Source organism: Oryzias latipes, chromosome 6 (assembly GCF_002234675.1).
Source record: "Oryzias latipes chromosome 6, ASM223467v1".
Classification (NCBI taxonomy): domain Eukaryota; kingdom Metazoa; phylum Chordata; class Actinopteri; order Beloniformes; family Adrianichthyidae; genus Oryzias; species Oryzias latipes.
The window spans coordinates 639,963-665,570 of NC_019864.2; the positions used below are offsets into that span (position 1 = coordinate 639,963).

General features: G+C 44.7%; 1 protein-coding gene across 7 annotated transcripts in view; it reads left to right on the forward strand.

The window, feature by feature from the left end:
• Window positions 1-25,608, forward strand: part of LOC101161940 (protein-methionine sulfoxide oxidase mical2b) — a 66,396-nt gene that overhangs the window by 18,416 nt on the left and 22,372 nt on the right. For 4 of the 7 annotated variants that reach the window (XM_023955417.1, XM_023955418.1, XM_023955419.1 and 1 more), the window contains exons 2-23: window positions 3,267-3,619; window positions 6,662-6,869; window positions 7,935-8,051; window positions 8,317-8,418; window positions 10,036-10,191; window positions 10,269-10,369; window positions 13,849-14,106; window positions 14,185-14,300; window positions 15,282-15,408; window positions 16,471-16,561; window positions 16,908-17,055; window positions 17,256-17,440; window positions 17,792-17,886; window positions 17,963-18,031; window positions 18,529-18,654; window positions 19,064-19,234; window positions 19,310-19,456; window positions 19,541-19,645; window positions 21,699-22,046; window positions 24,314-24,409; window positions 24,511-24,603; window positions 25,420-25,606. In XM_023955417.1, coding sequence (XP_023811185.1) covers window positions 3,356-3,619; window positions 6,662-6,869; window positions 7,935-8,051; window positions 8,317-8,418; window positions 10,036-10,191; window positions 10,269-10,369; window positions 13,849-14,106; window positions 14,185-14,300; window positions 15,282-15,408; window positions 16,471-16,561; window positions 16,908-17,055; window positions 17,256-17,440; window positions 17,792-17,886; window positions 17,963-18,031; window positions 18,529-18,654; window positions 19,064-19,234; window positions 19,310-19,456; window positions 19,541-19,645; window positions 21,699-22,046; window positions 24,314-24,409; window positions 24,511-24,603; window positions 25,420-25,606 — 3,310 coding nt within the window. In that variant the 5' untranslated portion in view covers window positions 3,267-3,355. The remainder of the gene's footprint in view (window positions 1-3,266; window positions 3,620-6,661; window positions 6,870-7,934; window positions 8,052-8,316; window positions 8,419-10,035; window positions 10,192-10,268; window positions 10,370-13,848; window positions 14,107-14,184; window positions 14,301-15,281; window positions 15,409-16,470; window positions 16,562-16,907; window positions 17,056-17,255; window positions 17,441-17,791; window positions 17,887-17,962; window positions 18,032-18,528; window positions 18,655-19,063; window positions 19,235-19,309; window positions 19,457-19,540; window positions 19,646-21,698; window positions 22,047-24,313; window positions 24,410-24,510; window positions 24,604-25,419; window positions 25,607-25,608) is intronic. The other 3 variants (XM_023955421.1, XM_023955422.1, XM_023955423.1) reach the window with 3 other exon arrangements.

The window sequence follows — 25,608 nt, forward strand, 5'->3', positions numbered from 1 at the left end:
ACTGCAAAGAGGGCAAAGAGGGCCCTCTTTTGCAGTCAATGAGCAGATGTTGGTTCATGCCAACATCTGCTCTCTCTGGTTTCTTCTTTGCTTTTTGATAAATACCCCTTTGTTCATTTGAAGCCTTTTGTTTTTATTCAGCTTTGGTGTTTTTGGAGTTTACAGTCCAGTGAGATGGTGTTCAGATTACAGTCTTTGTCTTATTTTTATGAAAACCTCTGTGTAAAAGAAATCCAATTGGCTGTAAAGAAAAGTAAAGTTCTTAACCTCAGCTCCCAAACTTCCTATGAAATATTCAACCTTTTAGTTTGAGCCTGACCTTTCCTGTACCGATGGAGAAAACGGGTTGGACAGTCATGGCTCACCTTCTGCTTAGGTTTGGCAGAGTCCGCTGAAGACTGACGGAGAAAAAAGGTTCAGGAAACATCCAGAAAGACTGAAGAGTCTCAGTGTTTCTCTGTGTTCAACAGTAGTGACCTAAATGATCGGAGTGTAATGATTCATATAAACAACAATGCAATTCCATATTTGTGTCCATATTTGGCTATATCAATCAATTTAGATATTTGTTCATTTTTAATGATCCAATTCTCTGACCCAAATGGATCCAGATCATCTTTATCCAAAACTTCCAGCAGTCAGACTCAGACAGAAATTCCTGCTACTGAACTGTTTTCCAGATTCTTGGATTTCTTCCAGATCATCAAGTTAATGAAATCTGTGTCCAAACAAACAAGTAAACTAGAATGAATGTCAAATCCATTCACATGTTAGTTTCCTAAAGTTCACCACTGTTGTTTTTCCACATCCAAAGAATCCAAAGGGAACATTCTTAGAACATTCTAGACACTGGATGGTCACATGACTTTATTCAAAGTCTGTCCACACATTGGACTCGAATGATGGACGATGTGTTCTTGATGACATCACATGTGTGTTGTCTGCTGTGATGCACTTGGTAATTTTTACTTTATAGTAAAATAAACTCTCCATGTCTCGATCTAAATAGTATCTTCCAATATGATTTGATTATCGATTTATTTCATTTTGAAACGATTTTTCAATGGTTAGTTTTATCCGCCTCAGACGGATCATTCTGTTTGGATCGTAGGAATAGAAATGGATCAATCGATTAATCGTTACACCCCTACTAAATTAATTTTAGGTTTAGGTGTTTTACACTGAACGTCAGCACAAAGTCCTCAGGAAAGAAGCATCTTATCAGCAAAAGTTTCTCCTGATGTGATGCAAATTGCAGGAAAGCTAAGAACTTTTTCAGTGGATAGTTCTTTTTTAGAAAAAAACCTTTCCTGTGAGCTTTTATTTTGACAGGGTCACACGCTTCTCCTTTGGTTAATGTCCATCTCACTTTTTCAGCATTTGTAGAGCTGCTAGGGTGTCTTCATTTCAAAAAGCAAAAGAAAAAACACAAGAAACATTTGTTCGGAAAGTAAAGGCATGAACGTTCCTGCAGGCAAAGACGCAGCAGATCACGGGACTCCGGAGGCCGAACAGGAAGTGACCCGCGAAGGGTTTGTTCAGCAAGGACCAGGAAAGTCTTGTTTGCTTTGCATCTCTTTAAGCTGGCGTGAAGCCGTGGCGATGTCATGCTCCCATGACTCCCCAGCTGAGCGCACTAATCCCATCAGGCATTGCTGGAGGAGACGGCATGTCAGGAGTTTGGTCGGTGAGTCAGGAGTTTGGTTGGTGAGTCAGGAGTTTGGTTGGTGAGTCAGGAGTTTGGTTGGTGAGTCAGGAGTTTGGTTGGTGAGTCAGGAGTTTGGTCGGTGAGTCAGGAGTTTGGTTGGTGAGTCAGGAGTTTGGTTGGTGAGTCAGGAGTTTGGTCGGTGAGTCAGGAGTTTGGTTGGTGAGTCAGGAGTTTGGTCGGTGAGTCAGGAGTTTGGTCGGTGAGTCAGGAGTTTGGTTGGTGAGTCAGGAGTTTGGTTGGTGAGTCAGGAGTTTGGTTGGTGAGTCAGGAGTTTGGTTGGTGAGTCAGGAGTTTGGTCGGTGAGTCAGGAGTTTGGTTGGTGAGTCAGGAGTTTGGTTGGTGAGTCAGGAGTTTGGTCGGTGAGTCAGGAGTTTGGTCGGTGAGTCAGGAGTTTGGTCGGTGAGTCAGGAGTTTGGTCGGTGAGTCAGGATTTTGGTGTGTGAGTCAGGATTTTGGTGTGTGAGTCAGGAGTTTGGTGTGTGAGTCAGGAGTTTGGTGTGTGAGTCAGGAGTTTGGTGTGTGAGTCAGGAGTTTGGTGTGTGAGTCAGGAGTTTGGTGGTGAGTCAGGAGTTTGGTCGGTGAGTCAGGAGTTTGGTCGGTGAGTCAGGAGTTTGGTCGGTGAGTCAGGAGTTTGGTCGGTGAGTCAGGAGTTTGGTCGGTGAGTCAGGAGTTTGGTCGGTGAGTCAGGAGTTTGGTCGGTGAGTCAGGAGTTTGGTCGGTGAGTCAGGAGTTTGGTCGGTGAGTCAGGAGTTTGGTCGGTGAGTCAGGAGTTTGGTCGGTGAGTCAGGAGTTTGGTCGGTGAGTCAGGAGTTTGGTCGGTGAGTCAGGAGTTTGGTCGGTGAGTCAGGAGTTTGGTTGGTGCTGCTGGAGGTGTGGACCTGAGCAGAAATGTGAGATCACAGCAGAGAAGCTGAAAACATGCAGGCGATCGCTGCTGTTCTTTTTCTGGTTTGATCAATTGAATGGTTTCAATGTAATTATAAAGTTGTTCAGTTGTTGAATAACTAAATTCTGTCTGGAGGAATGTGCCTGGCTCATGGACAGGTCTCATGGGGGCCCCCCATCCTCCCAACCCCCCTGAACCTCGTGTATTGTTTTGTGTCTGCATATGTGCTGTTTGTGTGAACAGTGTAGTTTTTTTCTTGTATCTACACATCGTACGCAGTGTTTAGATACGACTTTTTTTGTCACCAAAGACCCCCCACCACCACCACTGTGGACCATGTGCACGCTAGCCTACGCCACAGCTGGCATCACAGCTGGCGTCAAGACAGCAAAACAACCTCAGTCAACTCTGAAATGTGTGTGTGTGTTCCTGTTGTATGTCTGCTCCTGTTCGAGTTGTAGTGGAACCCAATTTCCCTCGGGATTAATAGTTTTTCCTTCCTTCCTTCCTTCCAATAACTTCAGTGAACTTTAAGGTACTCTTTCTGATGTTCTTAATTCATTAAAAGCTCTTCAAGGTTCTTCCGAGCTTCAGTAAATCTGGATCCTCTGGATCAAAGCACATAAAAGAGCAGACTTCCTTTCTTGACCTTTTTTTTTGCCCTCTTTTCAGGAACCTTCTGAACACGCCAGCCCTCCTGAACCAGGACATTGGAAGGAGGAGAGAACGGTGGAGATCGGAGCTGAATATTTTTGGAGCACATGGGTGAGACGGAGGATGAGCGCACAGCTCAGGCCAGCCAGCTGTTTGAGAACTTTGTCCAGGCGTGCACCTGCAAAGGGACTCTGCAGGCCTTCAGCATCCTCTGCAGACAGCTGGAGCTGGACCCTCTGGACTGCAGCAACTTCTACAGCTCTCTGAAGGCCGCAGTCAGCTCCTGGAAGGTCAAAGCCCTGTGGGCTAAACTGGACAAGCGGGCCCAGCAGAAGGTCTACAACCAGAACAAAGCCTGCCAAAGCACCAGGGTGAGAAAGTCTACCCACAGCGGATGGATGATGTTTAGTGGCACAATGCAGAGTTCCCTCCCTGAGGGAATGAGTCCATGCATCAACTCCCCATATGCCAGGTTACCTTCCAATCTCTGTTCAGGATAAATGCTTCTTCCAGCCAAGTCATTTTCTCAGTTTGAAGCCCAACCAGAATTCAGTCAAATGTCTTATTGCTGCTTCAAAATTCTTTCGTCCTGTTAAAAATGCATCGAATACATTTACCTTTACATTTCAGAAAAAGATGCTTTCAAAATATTTTAGCCCCTCCCTCAGCTGAATAAAACCAACAGGAAACCCCAACAACATACCAGTAAACAAAAACAAACCTCTTTAAAAAGCCACAAACCTTCCAAAACAAAAACTAAGCATGAAGATGATATTAAAGCAGCTAAACAGGCTCTTTTTGATGGCTGTTGCAGGAGATGCAGAGAAAGAAATGAGTGTTTGATCTGCTGCTGATTTTGAAGATTTTCCACTTAAAACCAAGTTTGACAGTCTGTCATTCTAATGGTAGGTTCATTTGAACAGTGAGACAGAAAATAACCCCTACTGACTGTAATAGTCCCAGAATGGGGAAATATATCCATTTATCTTTGAACCCTCTTGCCAGAAAGATTTAGTACTTTGTGGTAAAACCCTTATTTATCAGCACAGAGGTCTCTTGTGGTTGAAGAGCAGGTTTCTGCACATATCAGGAGGAATTCTACTCCACTCTTCTTTACAAATGACTTCTGAATCTTTCTGATTTGGTGGCTGTTGCCTAGCAACTCTGAGCTTCAGCTCTCTCTATAGCTTTTCTATAGGAATGAGATCCAGAGCCTGGCTGGGCCGCTCCATGACGTTGATATGCTTCTTCTTCAGCCGTTCCTTTGTGTTTTTGGTGGTATATTTTGGGTCATTATGTAGGAAGATCCATCAATGGCCCATTTGAAGCCTCCTGGTGGAGGGAAGGAGGTTCTCACTCCTTCCAGGATTTGGTGGTACATGGCTCCTCCCATCCACACAGTGAAGTGTCCCTGTACAGAAAAAGACCCCCAAACCATAATGTTTCCACCTTCATGCTTGAACAGTTGGGGTGGTTATTTTTTTTGGGGTCATTGGCAGCATTTTCCTCCAAACATGACCCGTTGAGTTGATGCCAAAGAGCTCCATGTTGGTCTCATCTGACCTCCTCACCTTCTCCCAATCCCTCTCTAAATCATGAAGGCGTTCTTGTAAAACTTCTGCACATGTGTTTTCTTAAGCACGGCTTGTTTGTAACCCCTGCAAGATGTTTAAGGTCATGGATGCTTTAAGTGTGGAGGTAAGGAGGTCAGAGCTGTGGGAAGATCCTCTGCTGCTTTTGACAAATTCCTGCCCAGTCCAGGATGGATCTGCAGGAAGGCAGCTGGAGGATTTTCAGTTTCTATCCACAATAGCTCTAGAGAGCAGAGCACCAGCAGGAAAAGCAAGGGGCGGGGGTTAAATGTGTCCTGGAAAAAAAAAGCGTCTTGGAATTCGATATGAAAATAGTTGGCTTCCATGAAGAAGCATCTGATTGGCTGAAAAAAGGAGCTTTTGTTTTGATAACTGAGGGAATTGGTCACACTACAAATGTTTGGTGTCCCCAAGCAGAGTCACAGGAGATAAAATAACCAAATGATGCCATCAGTTAGTGAAGCCTGGCATGAGCCGCTTCAGAGAGAATTCAAGTCTTCAGGAAAAAGATGAGACTTCTGCGGGGGGGGCAAGGCTTGGCCAAAAATAACAGCCAAACGGCTTCTCAAACTTTTTTTTTTTTTTTTTGGAGAAGATGGTCCTAAGAAGCCAGAAGGGGGGGTTGGTTCTCAAACCTAAACAAGCAGAGACAGAACCTGGAACCGCTTAAACCTTTTCTGACCCGAAAATTCTCTGTAATCATTCAGGAACGTTGGGAAAACTCGGATTAAACTTTTTTAAATGCTCAATGCATTTTTGTTTCTTAGTGAAGCATTGTGTTTAATCTGCTGCTGTCAAACACAGAACAAAACAATGACAGGTTCTTCTCTGGCAAACAGTCATAGGTTTCCTGATCAGAGTGATTGCAGTGAACCTTCATGTCTGTGAGGACGTTTAAAGTGACAGAATAAATACCAGAGTAGTAAACTTCCTTTCTAACCCCTTTTTACATTTGTTGTTCAGATCAAGAGTACGTGTGGTTTGCTGAAACCAAAGTTGAGTTTTCTGCCTGAATCATCAAAATTCTAAACTTTTTCCAAGCAAATCCATTATCTCCTTTCGTCTAACTTGGCCCAGAAAGTAAAACGGATACTTGTGGACATCCCTGATGTTTTTCTGTTTTCCCCAGGAATCAGTTTATTTTTTTAGGAGTTTTTCCTTACCGACGAGGAGGATCTAAGGGCAGGGATGCCCATCTGTTTAGTTTAGCAATCAGCTTCTGGATTTTATTTTTGTACATTTAGCGATATGAAGCCTGTTGAGGCTTCATGTTGTTGTAGATGGGAACTGGTAAATACCTTTAAAGCGCTTCTCTACCTTCACCAATTTCCACACTCCGCTGCTGAACTTTCCCTCAGAGCCAACGTGGGGTTCAGGGTCATGGGCAAGGCAGGAATCAAACATGCAATATTCCCATCAGAGGTCGGCCGCCCTACCCACTGCGCCACGGCCTGCACCACGTATTATTGGGCTAAATGAATCAAATTGAATTAAAATGAATCCAGCTTCATAAAAGGAAGACTTTCACAAAGACAAAATTCAAAATAATCAAAGGTCCATCATCTTTTGATTTATTTTTAAAGTGTTTCCAGTGGTCTTTATGCATTTTTTTAGCCCAAATCAAAAACCTGTTGTCTGCAGAGCACCTACAGGCTTTTGTTGAACAGCATTTTTTTTTCTGCTTTGGATTCACGATTTGAATAAAGAAATACTCAGAAATGTCATCTCAAGCTTAATGTTTTTGAAAACATGTCCTTTTCTCGTCAGAAAAGCGCCAGAAGACCATGTTAAACACCAAAAACCCTGTTTTCTGCTCCTCAGTGCCTCATCATTGGGGGGGGTCCTTGTGGCCTGCGGACAGCCATTGAGTTGGCCCTGCTGGGCTGCAAAGTCGTGGTCATCGAGAAGAGAGACGCCTTCTCCAGGAACAATGTGCTCCACCTCTGGCCCTACACCATCCACGACCTCAGGGGCCTCGGGGCCAAAAAGTTCTACGGCAAATTCTGCGCTGGGTCTCTGGATCACATCAGTGAGTGGGACGTTTGGGTTTTTTATCGCAGGGTTCAGTAGAAATCGGGCTGCTTTGGAGTCTTCTTTGCTGACAATCAAAAAACACATTTGTTCAGATTGTGTGAGCCTTTCCCGCCGTTTTTTTCTTTCAGGGGTGTTTGTGTGACGATGGTCACTCAGAAATCCCCACTAAAAAACAAGTCTCAGAGAAATGTTACCTATGCAATCTGAAATGAGGAAATGTAGTTTTTGGAATGCCTCAGTGAGCTCCACCTGCACTGAAAACCGCTTCTGCTGTTACGCCCCCTTCTATGTCTAGGGGTGCTAGGGGGGCATAACATAAAAAAAGTAAAGTTTTGGCTACTAAATTAACTGCAACACAAAACACCAAACAAATGTCTCCATAAAATAACCAAATTTATTTACAAATAAACAAAAAAACAAAAACAAGAACTAAAAGTGAAGCTAAAAGGCTTCAGGGTGAACCAAGGCCAAAATAACAAACAAAACCCCAACTAACTGAAACATGTAATCTTACCTGTAAATGAAAGGAAAGGGAAATAAATGACAAAACTCTGACCTCCCTAACCTAACAAAAAAAGGAGAAAACATGTACTAAACAAAATGGCAGTTCACCCCTACAGCTTCACTTAAATAACTATAAACCAAAAGACTAAATCAGAGTGGGCACAAACAATACAAACTACGAAGAACTACGAATACAAAATACTAAAGTGCAACACACAACTAAACAAGAGGTGAAATCAAAACCAAAATGGAGAAGAGGGCCAAGCTGCAGTGGAGACTGTTGCAGCAAGGCTCCCCTCCCACTGACTGGATGTCCAAATGGTGGCTTTAAAGGCTGCCTCCACCAGCTAGTCCAATGGGAGGCCACAACCTTGCCACCACACCTGAAAATAATCAGACAAAGAATACAAACCCAAAGATCCAAAAAACACAGAAGTCCCACTCCGATACAAAAATACACAAAACACAGAACAAACAAACAAAACAAAATCTAATACGGCTACAGCCGTAACACTGCTGTGTGCTGACGTTTGAGTTGCGCCTGTGTCTCCTGCAGGCATTCGCCAGCTGCAGCTGATGCTGCTCAAAGTCAGCCTGATCCTGGGAGTGGAGATCCACGTCAACGTGGAGTTTGTCAAACTGCTTGAGCCGCCAGAGGAGCAGAGTCAGGACGGTAAGATCTGTTCTGTCCCGGTTATCGGGAGCCTCAGGTGTTGGAGGTCCAGGCCTGTGTGGCATTATCTGCGTGTGCCTGTCCGTGATGTGCAGCGGCCTGCATTTCTCAGCTATATATGGAAAGTGTCGAATGATGAGAAATGCTTGTGGAGACAGAGGGATACCTCTAATAATAGATTATGTTGGGAGCTGGCTTCTGATTCACCCCAACACCAGGTTTCCTTTGTGAAGGCCTTCTCATCTCCCATTTCCTGCTTTCTCAGGTCCGGGGTGGCGAGCTGAGGTCCGGCCCGCCAGCCATCCCGTGTCCAACTTTGACTTTGACGTGGTGATTGGAGCTGACGGGCGCAAGGACACTCTGGATGGTGAGAAGTGAGGTGGATGTGGATGACAGGTGGAGGAGCTGTGTCTTGGTTTTCCTGCAGCATCAGACCTGTTGTTGCTGGAAGTGAGGAGAAGAGGGTGGGAAGTCTGGAAGCTTTTCCTCGTTCATCTTCAGGGTGTGAATTCTTCAGGATTAGACTCTGCAAACACACCCATTTTACATGGTCAGGCTTCTTCTCTTGTTTATAAACCACCAATTTTCTTTGATGTAACCCCCCCCCCCCCCCCCCCCCCCCCACACACACACACAGCAGGATCACCTTTTTAACCTTTTCGGTAATTTTCAGCAGTAATTTAAACGGCTGCATAGCCCCATAGTTTGTGCTGCATGAAGGCTGAATATGTTCTCAGTATGTTTCTCATCCGTCTGCTTAGTAGAACAAACAAGTGATTTAGAAAAGCTTACAGAGAAAGTCCGTTCAGCATTAAAAGAAGGTGTGTTGGGAAGATCCAGAGCCACTTTAAGTTTTTGGTGAGCCTCTCCAGGATGCAATGTGGCACCGCAGATGTGGGAGGGGTTTCCTGATCCGATCACATGGTCCGGATCATGTAGTTTCAGAGTCAGTGAAAGTGGGTGTTCCTTTAATTGAACTCGCCTGGCAAACTAATTATCACAGGTGTCTGAGATTGATCCAAAGAACCCAGAGATACAAAATCAATCATGAAGTTAAATGAAAGACAAAGATTTTTTATCTAATTAACCCTTAAATACAATTGACATAATAATTTGAAACCCACCGTAGTAAAGTTAGAAGTTCATAGATTAAAGCTCAAAACCCTTTCAATAAATATTTAAAATCATTAAATGTTTAGTCATTTAAAATTATGTCTCTTGAGTTTTGTCTTAGCCAAAACAACGACCCACAAAGAGTTTTCAAAGAAAAAAGACTAGGTTTTTGTTTCTAATGAGATCGTCTCTCTCCATGCGGCAGACGGTGAGAGCTGCTAAGGGACCGTCTACAAAGTGCAAACTCCGGGAAAAGTGATCTGCAAAACCAAAAAACGGTTTCATTGTTATGAGTTAGTCCCGAATACTCATCATCATATTTATGCTACAACAATCTTTGGAAGAACGTATTTTCACATTTTTTTATTTGCAATAGAAATAAGAATCACATTTGATTGGAAATGGTCAAGAGCTCTGAGGATACTCAGTTTCTCTTACATGACTAATTATCACCTTTTTATTGTGCTAGTTAATTGTTAACTATTTTTTCTTGGTGATGGTTTTACTTGATTGCTTAAGCTATTTCACAGAAGTGCTCTGGTTAAGTGTTAAACGATAAAAGAAGGTGAATAAAATAAAAATCCGGCACAACCTGGATCTGTGAACTAAATGTATTATTTTTTAAATGTGTCACAAAAGTATTGGATCGGGACTCCATACTGGCAGATGCTTAAAATCCAATGACATCCCTAGTGGGAGGAGCTGCCCTTCAGGCCAGAACTGGATTGGCTTTTAGGGTGTCTGCATCATCTGTGATGGATTTCATTCTCATGCCACTGAGATCATGTTCATTTCTGCTAGACTATGAACACTTTCGATGCCTTTCCTTTCGGTTTTTAGTTTTACCTCTGTGTTTTCTGTTTTCTGTCAGGTTTCCGTCGTAAAGAATTCCGAGGGAAGTTGGCCATCGCCATTACAGCTAACTTTGTCAACAGGAACACCACAGCCGAAGCCAAAGTGGAGGAAATCAGCGGCGTGGCCTTTATCTTCAACCAGAAGTTCTTCCTAGACCTGAAAGAGGAAACGGGTGAGAGGCGCTGATGTCAAAGCGCCGGATGTTCATCTCTGTGGCGCTCTGCTCAACAGTCACGTTCATGTTTTCAGGAATTGACCTGGAGAATATCGTGTACTACAAAGACAACACCCACTACTTTGTAATGACGGCCAAGAAGCAGAGCTTGCTGGACAAAGGGGTCATCCTAAAAGTGAGTCTGTCCTTTAAACCAGAACCTCCATCTGTACGGGGGCTGACCCGTATTGGTGCTGCGGGTGTTTGGGTTGTCTGGGCCTGTAGAGGGTTGTAGAGAAGAGCGGCGGCGCATTAAAGGAGGCGCAGGTGTGTTTTACATTTACCTTAAGGCTCGTGAAACCACCTCAATGGATGTTTGGAAAATGGAACGCACCATTGTTGTGCGCGTGGTAAGTGTAGGTGATACTGTCACACAGTGTCGTTAAGCCACGCTGTAGTCATTTTTAAGGTGTCGGTACTGGCTCCTTACTGGCCGCATGCACAGGGTGTGCACATGAGACATAAGGCTCCACACAAGGAGCACACGGTATGTGCAGTGTGCAAATCAATTTTATTTCAGTTTTATTTATATAGCCCAAATTCACAACAACAGTCGTCTCAATGGGCTTCGTATCGGTAATTGTAAGGTAGACATACAATATAAAGGATCATAGATGCTTAGAATTCACTAGGATAATACTAAAACTTTAACCAAACAGACTAAACTAAACTGAACATTCCTGCCCTTAGACCCCCCTTCGCTGTAAGGAAAAACTCCTAAAAAAAAACAAAGAACGGAATCTGGAAAAAACTAAGAAACCTCAGGTGTGTCCACATGAATGAGGGATCCTCCCCCAGGATGGACAGGCGATGTACCAGAACTATTAGAAAACAATTAGCTTATCTAACTACAACTACATGCTTAAGAAGTCCAGCAGACGAGCTTCATCCAGACAAAGTTGGGGGACGGCTGGGGGTGCGAGACGAGCCGGAGACAGAATCCAAAACCAGATGTAGGAGCAGTAGTGGAGGCAAGCCAGAGACCAGGTACACGTACTTATTGACCGTACATGAATCGCACTGCACCAAACAGAAGCATGAAGAACTAAATGATAAATAATAATCAAGGATAGAGGAGAGTAGAAGAGTAGAAGTAGAGGGTAGAGGACAGAACCCCAGTGTACCATAGTTTCTCCAGTTTCAAATCTGCTACCATAGTCCTTATTCCTAACCAATCTAAGGTCACATGTCTGAATGACTACATACTAACTTTCACTCACTTCCATCCCCACAAAATGCCTAGAAAAACTTCTTTTTGTGGACTACAGTTTGACCTTTAATGTCATTCGGCCGTTCAATCTTGGGGCCCAGCTACACCATCTTGGACTTAACACCACACTGTGCAACTGGACTACAGATTTTTTAACTACCGTATTTTCCGGACTATAAGTCGCCCTTTTTTTCATAGTTTGGCAAGTGGTGCGACTTATACTCCGCAGCGACTTATATTAGAAATAAATTGAAATAAATACATTGTTAACCCTCCTGTTAAGTTCATTTGTGAGGAACAGAGATGATGTTCCTGGGTCAATTTGATGTATGAGGTATGTTAAGTGTTTAGAGGATGTTAAGTGACTCAGAGAATCAGCAAACAGTACTTACAGTACTTACAGTAAGATCTTGAAGGCTAAAAACATAATATTCTATTTTCCAATGATTTCATAGATTCAGAAATGCAATAAAAATGACAACTGTTTCTACAAATACAGGATGAAAACAGAGTATTAGTTGGCCAATGATGCTTCATGAAAAGAATAAATAAATAAGTATGAGAAAGAATTACTGTGAAATTATGAGATAAACAGTCTGCTATGATTGTGTCATATGAGGTTGTGGAACTTATTAGTTCTTGGTCCCAGATTTTGTCAAATAAATTTCCCGTCAAAATGCGACTTACAGTCCAGTGCGACTTATCTGTGTTTTTTTTCTACTTTATAATGCATTTTTGGGCTGGTGCGACTTATACTCCGGAGCGACTTATAGTCCGGAAAATACGGTAACTGCAAACAGAGTGTTAGAATGGGAAAGTACACATCATCCACTGTTTTAATCCATACAGGGGCCCCCCATGGGTGTGTGCTGAGACCAATGTTCTACTCTGTCCATGTTCATCCAACCTCATTGTCATATTTGCTGACGACACCACAGTTCTTGGACTTACCAATGACAATAATGAAACAGACTACAGGGCAGAAGTGCAGCACTTGGTGTCATGGTGCAACAATAACAACTTGATTCCAAACATCAAAAAGACCAAGGAAACTATTGTTGACTTCCATAGATGCAGTAAGAACCATCAGGTTGAGAGGGGGACCAGTTTTAAATTTCTGGGGGTCACTCTGACTGAAGACCTATCCTGGGGTCCACACACCGCCTCAGTGGTGGGCAAGGCCCAACAACGCCTGGACTACCTGAGGAAGCTAAACACGGCTTAAACCTCCAGGCAGCTGATGGTGAACTTCAGCGACTGTGCCATCAGCAGTGTTCTGACATCTGGATTTTAGTGTGGTTGTGATGTCTAAAGAGAGTCCACGACATCCTGCATGACCAGCACCATCAAGCCCCCCCATCTCCTCCATCTGCTGCCCTCAGGAAGGAGGTACCGGTCCATCCAGGCCAGAACAACCAGACTGAGTGACAGCCTTTATCCACAGGCTGTGCGGCTGCTGAGCAGTTCTGCCCACCTACTGTCCCCCCCCCCCCCCCCCAAATCTTCTTCTCTTCTGAGTACACTGTGAACTGAATTGCATTGCTACACATCAACACTAAGCTGCTACTGACTTTAAATTTGTGTACACTGAATGTCTTATGTATTTGTTTATTTTGTTTGGTCCTTGTTGTGCTTCTTTTTGTACTGATTCTGCACTTTGGTTATTCATTTCTTTATTGGGTATTTATGTGGTGAATTGAACTGAGTGACTGTTCTTGACGTTGTTTCACTGACAATGACAAAAATAAAGGAATTTTGAATCTTGAGCTTCAAACTTCTACTAACAACTTTATTTTTATTGTTAAGTTTAATATAAACAAATGAACATTAAGTTAAATAAACTCAGAATGTTTTCAGTCTAACTTTGAATGTAGAAACTGTGTCGGCCTCTCTTCCATGAGCTGGGAGCTTATTCCATAAAACAGGCTTGGTGGCTAAACGCTCTACCTCCAACTTTGCAGGGTTTTGGAGGGAGTGAAAAAAGATAAACGCACGACTTTCCCGTTACAGAGTGGACCTTGATATTCTGTGGGTCCATCTACAGATTTGTCCATTTCTCCCCCCTACAGCCACCCGTATCCACCTGTATGGCAGCTGTGACAAAGGCTTGAGTTGGTTAAGGCAGAACCACCAGACGCTGGAGCCGGCTGTGAAACGGCTCAGTAATGAGCACACACAGGTGCTGGCCCCCTCTGCCCAGACCCCCTCTCGTCTTACATTGCTCGGTGGTGCTGAGTGAAGAGTCGGCCGGGTCAGCCATTCTCCCAGACTTTGTCATTTCAGCCCCCACGCTCGGGTTGTAGTGGTAGCAAAGACGTTTGTCTGCTAACCGCCCTGTCCTAACCGCTGCTCGTTGAACTGTTTGTCAAACAGCTGCTTTAAACCATTTTTCCATCCGACCGCAGGACTTCATAGAGACGGAGCGGCTGCTCGGAGCCGACAACGTCAGCCAGGAAGCACTGCGCTCCTACGCCCGTGAAGCTGCTGACTTTGCCACCAACTATGAGCTCCCATCTTTGGACTTTGCCCTTAACCACTACAGGCAGCCTGACGTGGCCATGTTTGACTTCACCTGCATGTACGCCTCTGAGAACGCCGCCTTGATCCGGGAGAAGCACGGGCACCAGCTGCTGGTGGCGCTGGTGGGGGACAGCCTCCTGGAGGTAGGACGGGTTGCTTTTACACGGGATCAAACCCTCACCACTATGTGTGTGTTTTAACTGGCTGCTCTGTGCTCACAGCCCTTCTGGCCCATGGGGACGGGCTGTGCTCGGGGGTTCCTGGCTGCCTTCGATGCCGCGTGGATGGTGAGGGCTTGGGCGCAGGGCCGGAGTCCTCTGGAGATCCTCGCAGAGAGGTGAGCACCTTTCTAAAGGCCACATATTGAGCTCCAAATCTGAGTATTTCTTTATTCAAATCACTGTGAATCAGAAGCAGAAGAAAAAAATGCAGCTTCAAAAGATCATATTTGTGCCATCGAAAATATGGTGGGTGGGCCTAAAGCTCCCTGCTGCACTGCAGGGTTGCTCGCCATTTTTATTTCTCTGGTAATGTTGGGTTGGGGGTGTGAGGAGCTGTAAGCTATTGGGAGACCAATAAACGGACGGATGATGGGAAGTGGGGGTGGGCCTACTCTGCATCAGCAGTCCCGCCCACAACTCAGAGGTGCTTTTCTGATGAACTCCTGCTGCTCTGCAGAAACTATGTCTAGAAAACGACAAGTTTTTTTGATTTTGGCTAAAATAGCACAACGCTAATTAACTGGAAACACTTTGACAATAGATCAAAGGATGGTCAGGGTGGGACTTTAACGATTTAAAAATTCACACAATTCTAAGCTGTGCAAAGCAATGCATTCCTGTGCATCTTACTGCTTTCTTTGGGGAATTTAGTTTCAAAATGTCCAGGTTTTTTATTTTCTATTTTGACATTTTAGCTGCATCCAGACTCTGCAGCTCCTTTATGCTCTCCTCATGTATTTCTGCTGTTTTCTGCCAGAAGAAAGCAAAGGAAAAAATGGGGATCTTTAGGAATGTGGCAGCAGAGGGCGCTTCAGGCCGACGGACAACATGACCACAAAAAGCTGCAATTTTAGAATAAAATGACAAAAATCTGGAGTTCAAACAAAAGTTCATGGTTAGAATGAAGGGCAAACATTTGGGGTTTTTACAGTTTTAGATTCTGAATGTGTTCAACGTTTTTTCCATCAGGTATTTGTTTTTTGGGGGGGGATCGCAAGCATTCCTCTTGGACAAAGTCTGCAATGATGATGTGATCTTAAAAGGCTCCACAAAGTGTCTGCTGAGCAGTTTCTAAAAGTCTTTCCTGTCTTCTCCAGGGAAAGCCTTTACCGCCTGCTGCCTCAGACCACCACAGAGAACATCAGTAAGAACTTTGAGCAGTACTCCATAGACCCGTCAACGCGCTACCCCAACCTGAACTCCAGCCGCGTGCGGCCTCAGCAGGTCAGAGCGCTCCTCTGAGACGCCACGTTTCCTGTTTAGACCAGACTGAGATCAGGTCGTATCACTGTGGATCTGCTTCATCTGTGTTTTGATCCAAAAGCCTCTTTGTGGAGCAGAAACCTGCAGCTTTACACACATTTACACACACGGTGAAGATGCAAAGTGCTGCTTTCTGTGAGCAAACAGCTCAACATGCAAACGCCTGAACTGTAGAACGAGGAGGTTTTGTATCCAGATTTCAAATATGCAACACATCTTTATTTTGAAGCGTGTTCACTCATTCCAGTGTCCTCCACGTCCACCGCTAGTTTAAATCATACAGACATGCTTCTCCAAACATCTGTGAAGAACCAGCTGCTCTCAGTGAACTCCAGCGTGCTTCTGGGATGCTCCTGTACAACGAATCCACTCCTGAAGCTTCCACACTGCTAAATATTCCACAATTTGGGACGGCCCCTTGCTGTTCCAACATGGCTGCACAGTTAGGGTCCATGAAGACACAGAAGGGGAGGAAGAACTGGACGGAGTCCTGACCTCCAACCAACAGAAAACCTTTGGGATGAATCAGAGTGAAGAACTTCTGAGCATTCCCATAATCCCCTCTGAACCTGTGGAAAGACTTCTAGAAGAGCTGAAGCTGTTTGAGCTGCAAAGGGGATCCTAAGAAAACGCTATGGATAATTATGGGATGTCAGTTGAGTACAGACATGTGTAAAGTGGATGCTTTGACTCACCTTGTCCCTCTGAAATTAAAACGGCAGCTTTCTGACCATCTTGATGGAACACACGCGCACACACGCACATGCACACACGCACACACACACACAGTGCTGTTTGGAGCCAGTTTTCAACATTAATCTTTAATCTCAGAGCTCACTCATCGACTTTATTTTAAAAACAAGATTTGTTTTTGAAGAAACGTCATTTTTATTGGTTAGTTGAGTTTTTGCTTTAAATTTTTAAGCAATTTTGGGTGAAAGAATTGTAAAATTGTCCCATCAATAGTTAATTTCTTGCAGCCTTATAAACGCATTAGCTTCTGCTTCTGTCTTCCTCCTGCAGGTTCGTCACCTGTATATCAGCGATCACCACAACAACGATCGGTTGGAAAACGGAGCACCAGCTCAAAGATCTGTCAACCTGTTTAGAAAAGGTGAGTCTGCTAAACTGCAGTCCCAGCACCAAAACCCTAGAAAAGCACACATGCTGGGGTCCTTCAGGACCTTCAGCACAGATGTGTGACGGTGAAGCTGCTCTGATAGAGGAACACACACGGATGGAGGAACGTCGGTGCTGCTTGACGAAGGAGCTTCTGCCTGAGTCTGACTCCTTCGGTTTCCAGTGACCAGCTTTCCATCACCATGATGCGTCCTCACTCAGCTGAAAGAATCGAAGCTCTCCCGATTTCCCACTGAGGAACCCTCATCATCGTCCGTCTCTGTCCCGTCTGAAGTCGTCTGTGTTGCTGTCGCTTTCTGACAAACTCCGTTCCTCTGCAGAGTCCGAGGTGCGTCCCGGCCGCCTGCTGGCCTGGTGTCAGGATCAGACCCGCGGGTACAGAGGGGTTGATGTCAGAGATCTCACATCCTCCTGGAGGAGTGGCCTGGCCCTCTGCGCGCTCATACACCAGCAGAGGCCTGACCTCATGTAAGCACCAGAGGACGAGGTCTGTCCTGCAGATGAATGGAGTTCACCTTAGAGAATGGACAGCTCCAAGAGGGTTCCTGTCTTTATGGGTGCCAAGGGTGTGAAGGACTCAGGACTTGTTTCAGCAGATGCACTGATGTCGTCCTTGTTGTGACTATTTTAAATCTCCTGGTGGAAACATTGTTTTTGACTGATTTCAGCGACTACGACTCTCTGAAGGAGGAGGATGTGGCGGTCAACAACCAGCTGGCGTTCGACATGGCGGAGCGAGAGTTCGGCATCCAGCCGGTGACCACAGGGAGCGAGATGGCCCAACCGGACAAGCTGCTGATGGTTCTATACCTGTCCAAGTTCTACGAGGCCTTCAGGAGCTCCCCGGGAAACGGTCAGTCTTCACCTTCACGCACCGTCAGAGTCTGATCACCAGCTGGGACCGCGAGCTCCGTCCTCATGAATTCTCAGTCTTTTGATAAATTTTTAAGCACCCTGTCTGAAGCTGCTTTCCAGATCTTTGCATTGATGCCAGCATTTTTGCTGATTTTATTGTGAATTTCTCATGTTAAAAAAGAGTAAAGTAAAAAAGTAAAACCCATGATAGACTCAGACAGGTCTGCCGTTTATTCAGAACGTCTGACCGCACCATGGTAGGCTCTGCTTCTGTTCCTTCTAGAGCACAGATTCCTTAATTGAGTATTTATTTTTGTTCATTTTAACTCGGTTGCTGTTCGTCCTCCAGGTTCAAAAGAGAGGGGTGAGCACGTCAAAGAAAACTCAGATGACACCAACCACAATCTGCCAGAACTTCATCCGCTCAGGAAGAGGACTCCCAGGGTGAGGCTGCCGTTCTGCTTTACCTCCTTGATTGGCAGAAAACGCCCGAGTTTGAACATGTCTGCTGTCGTCACAGGAGGACAAACCTCAGGAGGAGGACTCTGTCCACAAGAGGAGGCGCAAAGGAAACAACGACCTCACAGAGGTGGGATCAGTCAGCCTCACACGTTGTGTCTGAATTCCTTCACTACTCACTACATAGTGCTCGATATCTACTGTTCCCAAATCAAGTGCCCTAGAAACTTCCCTGAAGTCTCTGCGAAAAGGCAGTGTGCATCGATGCTCACTAGATCGGTGAATGTAGACCACAATGCATTGCGTCGGAACAATTTTTACAAAAAAAATGTATTGAAAATACTTTTTTTAAAATAAACCATCAACGTTTTTATCTTCATAACACAGTGGATTCATAAATAATCATCACAAAACTCTCAATAAATTAGATTTGAACTTTGTGAAACCGACGACGTCGTATTTGCCATTTAAAAAAAAAATTCAAAGTAGTGATCATGGTGTCCGAATTGCTTTTAAAATCCAGGGCACTACATAGATAGTTTTTTAGGTAGTAAGGGTGGGAATTCGGACACAGCTTCAGTCTATGTCCCACAGTTCAGCTTCTTCAGGTTTCTGCTTCCATCACAGCTGTCCTGCCACAGTGCGCCTCCTGCCTGTGAGGAGGTGGAGCTACAGGAGAACAGGGTTCGCTCTCTGGCCACCCAGCTGCAGGCCAAGTTTGAGGAGAACCTAACGGGGTCGGCGCGTACAAAGGTGAGGAACGAGCTGGAAGAACACCAGAACGTCATTTTTTCATCTTCTGCTTCTGTTTTGTTTGTTTTTTCCTGAGAGGACAGAGCAAATATCTGTGATTTAAAATCAAGTTTGTTTCATTTTCAAACAGGCTGGAAGGCTCAAGTTTAGACTCCACAAAGCCTAAACTCTGCAGAAATATTTTATAAATGTGCTTTGAACTCAAAGCTCACCTTTAACTTTTCCTTCCTCCCTCATCCATTCCCTGGGTTTTACATTATAAAACATTTTAAATATGAAATCGTCATTTCATTTCATTTGATACTTGGTTTTTTTTCAGTGCTCACTTCTTTTTAAAACTTTAGTGCTTTCAGTTTATTTCCTTCCCCTTTTTGTTTTTCCTCTCCTCTTCCTCTGGTTTTCGTAACAGTCCACTGAGGATCCTCTCAGTCCTTCTCTTTCTTCCTCTGAGTCTTCCTCCCCAACACATCCTCTGTCAGATGAGGAGGAAGAGGAGGAGGGAGAGAACCCCCGCTTTGCTAAGTCCAAAGACACCCCTGCTCCTTCTTCCCTGGCTCCTCCTCCTCCTCCTAAATGGCAGGTAAGCTCGTCATCGGGCCCCCTCCTCTACAGAAGGCTTCAGCAAACCTTTCCCTCCTGCCCCTCTGCTTCCCAGCCTTCTGTCTACCTTCGCTTACTGGAGAATCCTACTCCTGTGGCCCCCCCCAAAGCCCCTCCCTCTGAAAGTGTCTGGAGCCGCTCTCCGTCGCCGGCTGACGGCCCCCCCACTGCAGCGAGTCCTGATCCCGCCTTGGAGCAGCAGGTTACCTTCATCCCTCACCTGAGCCTGTAGTTTTCCTCCATTTCCCTCCACTGACCCCCCCACCCCCTCCCGCTTTCTCCTCAGAGGACAAACGACGGAGCATCGATCAGAGAGATTTCAAAGAGGAGCATAGCAGAGAGGGCGGCGCTGCTCTCCTCCGTGTTTGGTGCTCCTGTGAGCAGCTGGCAGGTTCAGACTTTTACAGACCAGAAGAACCAGTTTCCACAATAACACCACTCTGAGCCGGGGGTCAATTCAGAGGGGGTCAAAGACCGCTTGCACATGACGTCACATCGCCTACATGGGGGCTGGCCAACCCTGGTCCCCAAGAGCCTCAACCCTGTGTGGTTTCCATCTGTCTCTGGACTGCTTGGTGCTGACGACCTGCATCAGGTGTGTTCCCTCAATCAGGATGTGGAATCACTGGAGTCAGCCAATCAGGGACGAGCCTGTCAGGGAGGACTGGAAGACCGGCAGGGTTGTGGCTCTAAAGCAGTGTTTTTCAACCTTTTTTGAGCCACGGCACACTTTAACCTTGACAAAAATCCCGCGGCACACCAGCATCCAAAAAAATAGATAAATAAAAAAAAAAGAAAAAGCTCAGTCTGTATTGATCTACAGCCGCTCTGCAATCTCACATGCATTTTTGTGATAATTGTTGCAGAAAAAGCTGGAAGCTGCAGCTGTTTTTTTCTAAAAGATGTATTAAAAATTAAGTCAAAAGATTCAAAAACTGTTTGATGTGTGTTCGTTGTTTTAAGACGTTAAGAGGAGAGACAGTCACTTTAATGCATCATGGGAGATGTAGTGCCGATAATGCGCCGACCGCAGAAGGACCAGCGTCTCTGAGCTTCATTGTTTTGTTCACTTGTTCCAGTCTGATACCAGATTCTGTGGAAAGCTACACCGCTAAAGACGAGCTTTAGCTGGTATTTTTCTTAGAACAGAGAGACTTTTTTGTGCTAAATCGAAACAAGGAAGTGAAGACTTTAACCACTTCTGATTGGTCAGACTGATGACATGTGATTAAGCCTTCAAGAATGATTGGTGGAGACAGTTAAAGGGGCGGGACTTTTCCTTACACAGTTGTAGCTGCAGCTAAATCACGGTATCCCGTTATTCTTATCAAAATATCTTTAATAGAATCATAAAAACACAAAGAAACACTGGTTGAAAAACACTGCTCTAAAGGACCGGGGTTGGCCAGCCCTGGCCTACATGAACACCACCGCCGCCATTTTGGGAGTCATAAGCGATCGTGACCGCCGCCATGGATCTTTTGTTCACCCAACTGTCTGCCTTTGAGCGTTTTCCTCTGTGTTTAATGGAGGCTGCAGAGTCTGCAACAGTGAAGTTTTCCAGATTCCTGGATTTCTTCCAGATCATCAAGTCTAAATGAAACGTGTCCAAACAAACAAGTAAACTAGAATGAATCAAATCCATTCACGCTTTAGTTTCCTAAAGTTTAACAGGGCTCATTTTGAATTTCATTTTCATTGGTATTGGTCAATTCAATTTGCAGATGCAGGTTTTTGGAAAAAAAGGTTGTTTTTTTTTTTCCATAATTAGGTCACTGTTAAAAACAAAAAGTAACAGATTGTCACTGGATTAAAATCCAAATGATACCCTTCCTAAGGTTGGTCGATAAATCAATTTTACGGATACATTTGAACTGATTGTTTAATAAAGATTTATTTTGAGGAAAATTGGGATTCATTTTTGAGAAAATACATTCCGTGAATTTTCTTACAGAAAGTAAAAGGAGGGAGAAAAAGTCGATTGAAATTAGAAATTGAATGTGGTGTGGAAAAAAATCTGAGATTTTATTTTTTTAACTATCTGCAGGCTGCCACATCTGTGGTTTGACTGCAGCGACCCGCGTTTTCTGCCTTCATTCTGTGGAAATCGGTAACACTGGAAGCCTGAATTTGGAGTTTTTCTGTTGTGACAACCAACAGTATCACATGATGAGATTGGTGGCTATTTCTCTGCATCCAAAGTTGCTGATTTGGCCCTTTAGATGTATCCAAACCATGTGTGCTTGACGCCCAAAATGGCAAACAATGGCGTGACGTCACTGCAAAGGGGTCTATTTGTGTCTCTAGAGTTGTCCCAAACTTGTGTTTTTTGAGGTGAAGACAACCAGATCCACAAAACACAAACTAAATGTTCAGATTGTGAGAATTCTCAGTTCTCTTCTGTGTGAATGCTGCAGTTTCCTCCTTTTCCTAAACACCTGCAGGTCAAATCCTCTTCCTCTGCTTCTTCATCCTCATCTCCTGCTCCCCCTGCCGCTCCTCTGCCTGCCTCTGAGACCTTTCCTGTGGTCCACCCCGTCCCTGACCCCGCCGCCCAAGCTGCTTTTTCTCTCATTGCCCCTGCAGATAAAGGCAGAGCTCAGCCACCCTCCTCCTCCTCCAGGAAAAAGTCCTCCTTTCACACTGCCACTGTTTGTTCGCCCAGCACTGACGAGGCTCTGAAGATCTCTGCTGACTCAGACCTCCAGAGAACAAATGAGCAGGAGGAGGTTCAGAGCGCCCCCTGGGGGGGTTCAGACCACAGGAACTTAGGCGAAAATGACCGCATGAAGGTAACATTGTTCCTTTGCTGGTCTGTTTTGGCGTAACTTGTGTGAAACGTGCTGAAGATGCGTCAGATGCATCTCAACATGTTCCCCATGTGATGAAGAACGCTGCTCCGTCCAGCCTAAGTCAGAAACGGGACCCGTTCATCATCTTCTGCTCCAAACTCTGTCACTAGTGGGAGAATCTGGATCCCCACTCATTTCCCTCCGTCTCCTTAGGTGCTGCTGCGTTCACTCAAACCCGTTTAGTCTGATCTGCCAAATCTGGTCCAAAGACTGTATGTTTTGGTTTTTGACTTGAGTAGATAATGATGAAGAGCAGCACCTCTTCCTCATGGGAGGTGCATTTGTTTTCTTACTTTTTTCATTTTTACTTTGGTTCCTCTTAGCAAAGGCTGGGTTCAAGCAGGGCAGACACGGAACGACTGTCAAAACAACAAACCGCTTTAATCAGTCGGAGCCGACCAACCGGTCCAGAACCGGAGAACCACAGAACCGCTTCACGTACTCTAGATCTAATCGGAAAATACAAAGGAGGATTAGTTATACAGCGTTTCATTGTTTAATGCAGGAGTTAGGTTCTAGAAACAAGCTGCGATGGGTCAAGTCTGTGATACAAAACTCCTCACTACACACTCTTCTGTGTAAACTCTCAAAACCTTCACAGAAAAATAAGTCCAGGATTATAGAATGAAAACAAAGATCTGATCAAGATCACAGAACTTATTCTGTACAGGAGAAACGGCATGATGGAGATTGATTGACAAGTCAACAGCCAATCAGGAGCGGTTTAAAAAAAGAAAATCTGCAAAACGTGGAGACCGTCAAAGATGAACTGTGATAAAGTGAGGCAAGACGGTATTTAGTATAAAAAGATTTTTTATACTAGAAGATGCTGCAGGCAATCATGAGGTCTGAGCTTATTTCAAAAATCGAATCTATGAATGCAATCAATAAAAAAGAAGCATGATTCCCCATCAGAACAATAATAGAACACCTCATTTTTCATATTTTTTGTCTTAGAAATGTAAATGAGTTCATGCTGCTGCTGAGCTTTAGATGCTTTGGAGGAACCAGCTTGACCCAACTCAACTCTGAAGGGAAAAAAATGAACGCTTTTATGAATGAGTTTTTCTGAAATCTAAATGAAGTACATTCTTCATCAGTTACTAGGATTAAACCGGTTTCACTTCGAGATTTTCTTGCACTTTGTTTCCACGAGTAGACCTGGACAAACCGCTTAAGGTCAAACAAAAGTTTCCTTTTTGAAGGCGTTCATGCTGATTATGCTGCCTGCTTCTGATCTGTTCTGACTAAATGGTAAACTGAAACAATGCACCGTTGGGGAGAGGAGTTTTGATGGCATAAATGAGAGCAAAGCTTTTAGTTGGTGCATTTTGGTCTAAACTAAATGTTCTTTTAGGACAGTGGTTTGTCTTTCATCAGCTGACATTTAAGATCAGTGGTCCCCAACCTTTCTCAGGCCTTCAGCCGCCTTAATGTCGGACAGTATTTTCAGACCGGCCTCTTCCAGGCTCTGTAAAATACCTGCAGCTGCTTTGAACTTTATTTGTTCACTAGATTTTGTGTAGGAACTATTAAAATGGGAGATTGATTTCCCCTTAGCAAATAACAAAAAAAGGGGAAGCTTAAAAAAAACTCAGACGCCAGCTTTAGCCTTGTCTGACTTTTAGGGTGTCACTAAAACTGGTATTTTCTAAATATAAATATGAATCCACCGTTTCAACGACTTTATTAACTGCATCCTTGAAACAGTAGACAGTCGTTGCTGAATATTCTGCATTGTTATAGTTTGTGGGAACAATTTTAAATCCTTATTTGGAGTAAAGACTCTGGATTTTGTCTGTTAAATGCAGATTTCTTGTATTTTAAAGATAAAGGCTCCAATTCTGTTTCCTCACTGGATCTTTGCTGCATAAACGTTTCAAATATGTTTGTTTTTTTGGTAACTTGGCTAGCTTGGGTTTCAATTTGGAGGTCTGTGCAGCTGCTTTAAGAAAATAGTGGATACATTTAAGACTTGTGACCGAGCGACTTGACAGGCATCAAGAATGAGCTGGATGTGGTGGAGAGAATCCAGTCGTTTTCTAAATAAACCTTCCTTCAGATTGTAATGCCAATGGTACCAGCTTTCCCACGGACTGGTACCAGGTCTGCGGGCCTGGGAGTTGGGGACCACTGGCTGAGAAAAATGAGGCGAAGTGTTGAGGCCACAGTGCAGGTGACACTTGCTCTGGTCTGCTGTGGTTCAGTGTCCAGGCGGCTGTGACGCTGAGCGCAGCAGAAGAAACGCTCTGAAGTTCCGCTCGAGCAGCTGTCCCAGCGGCGCTCCCAGTTACAGTAAGGAGGTACACATGTGCACCTCAGCCCACACGGGTCTCCTCTGTCCTCCTGATGCTCCGTCAGCTCCAATTCCTTCTTTTCCCTCTTTGTCGCTTTTCAACTGTAGCGGATAGTTGGGAAAGTGTCTTCGTCCATAAATGCCAAAGCTCAGATTCTGGCCATCCTCTATGAGACCGACCACAGACCCAACGCCCCGCCGGTAAGAAGCTCCAGGGCTCCCTGTGAGGCCGGCATGTTCATCCGCCAGCACCAGAGACGCCCTCTTTCTGACTCTGCCTAACTGCTTGATCCCCTCTTCATCCTCCAGCAGGTTTCTGATGGCAGCAGCATTTGGGGCCTGTGGAAGTCCAGCATGACGTTTGGCTCTGAGCTTAACAACACTTTGATTTCTGATGTGCTACTTGATGTATTTAAAGTCACTGAAGTCCGTGGCTGAACTGAACTGACTCAACAAAAGGAGCATGTGTGTTTTTTATGTGGTTCAAACGGAGGAAAGTGGAGGCGCTTTTGATAAAAGACTTAATGGCCTTTGATTTATTCATGAAGCGTAGAATAAAATGTGCATGAAAAGGAGAAACATGCAGAAAAAACATTTGTTTTTACACAGATAATTCACCAATTATGCTTTTTTTTTTTATCTTGGCAGCATCTCACAACAGTCCCACCATGATTTCATTTTTATATTCCTAAGTTTTATGAATTTCTCTTTAAATCCAGGATTTAAAAACGTAATATTTTAATGTTTTGTTGACATTATTCTCTATAGAGTCTTATTTTATTGTCACACAGATGACAGTTGCACGTTTTATGGTGTATGTGGAACATAACAGTAACATACGTCCCCTGATGAGTGTTATTGGTAAATGATTGACAGGTGAAGCCTCCAAGGCAGATTCAGTTTGCACAGATCCTGAATAAACCCTCTTGCCTCATGTAGAAGCTGCTGCTGCGGGAAAACCCAACCACTGTGGGGGAACTTGACTCTAACACGTCTCTCTTGTCCTCTTCCTCTCAGTGCGTGGGGCGCCGGAACGCCCCCCCCGGGCTCGGCGGCAGCGACATCTGCCACTTCTGCACCAAGCGGGTGTACGTGATGGAGAGGCTCAGTGCCGAGGGCTTCTTCTTCCACCGAGAGTGCTTCCGCTGTGACGTCTGCCGCTGCATGCTCCGTCTGGGAGGACACACCTTTGACTCTCAGGGGGGT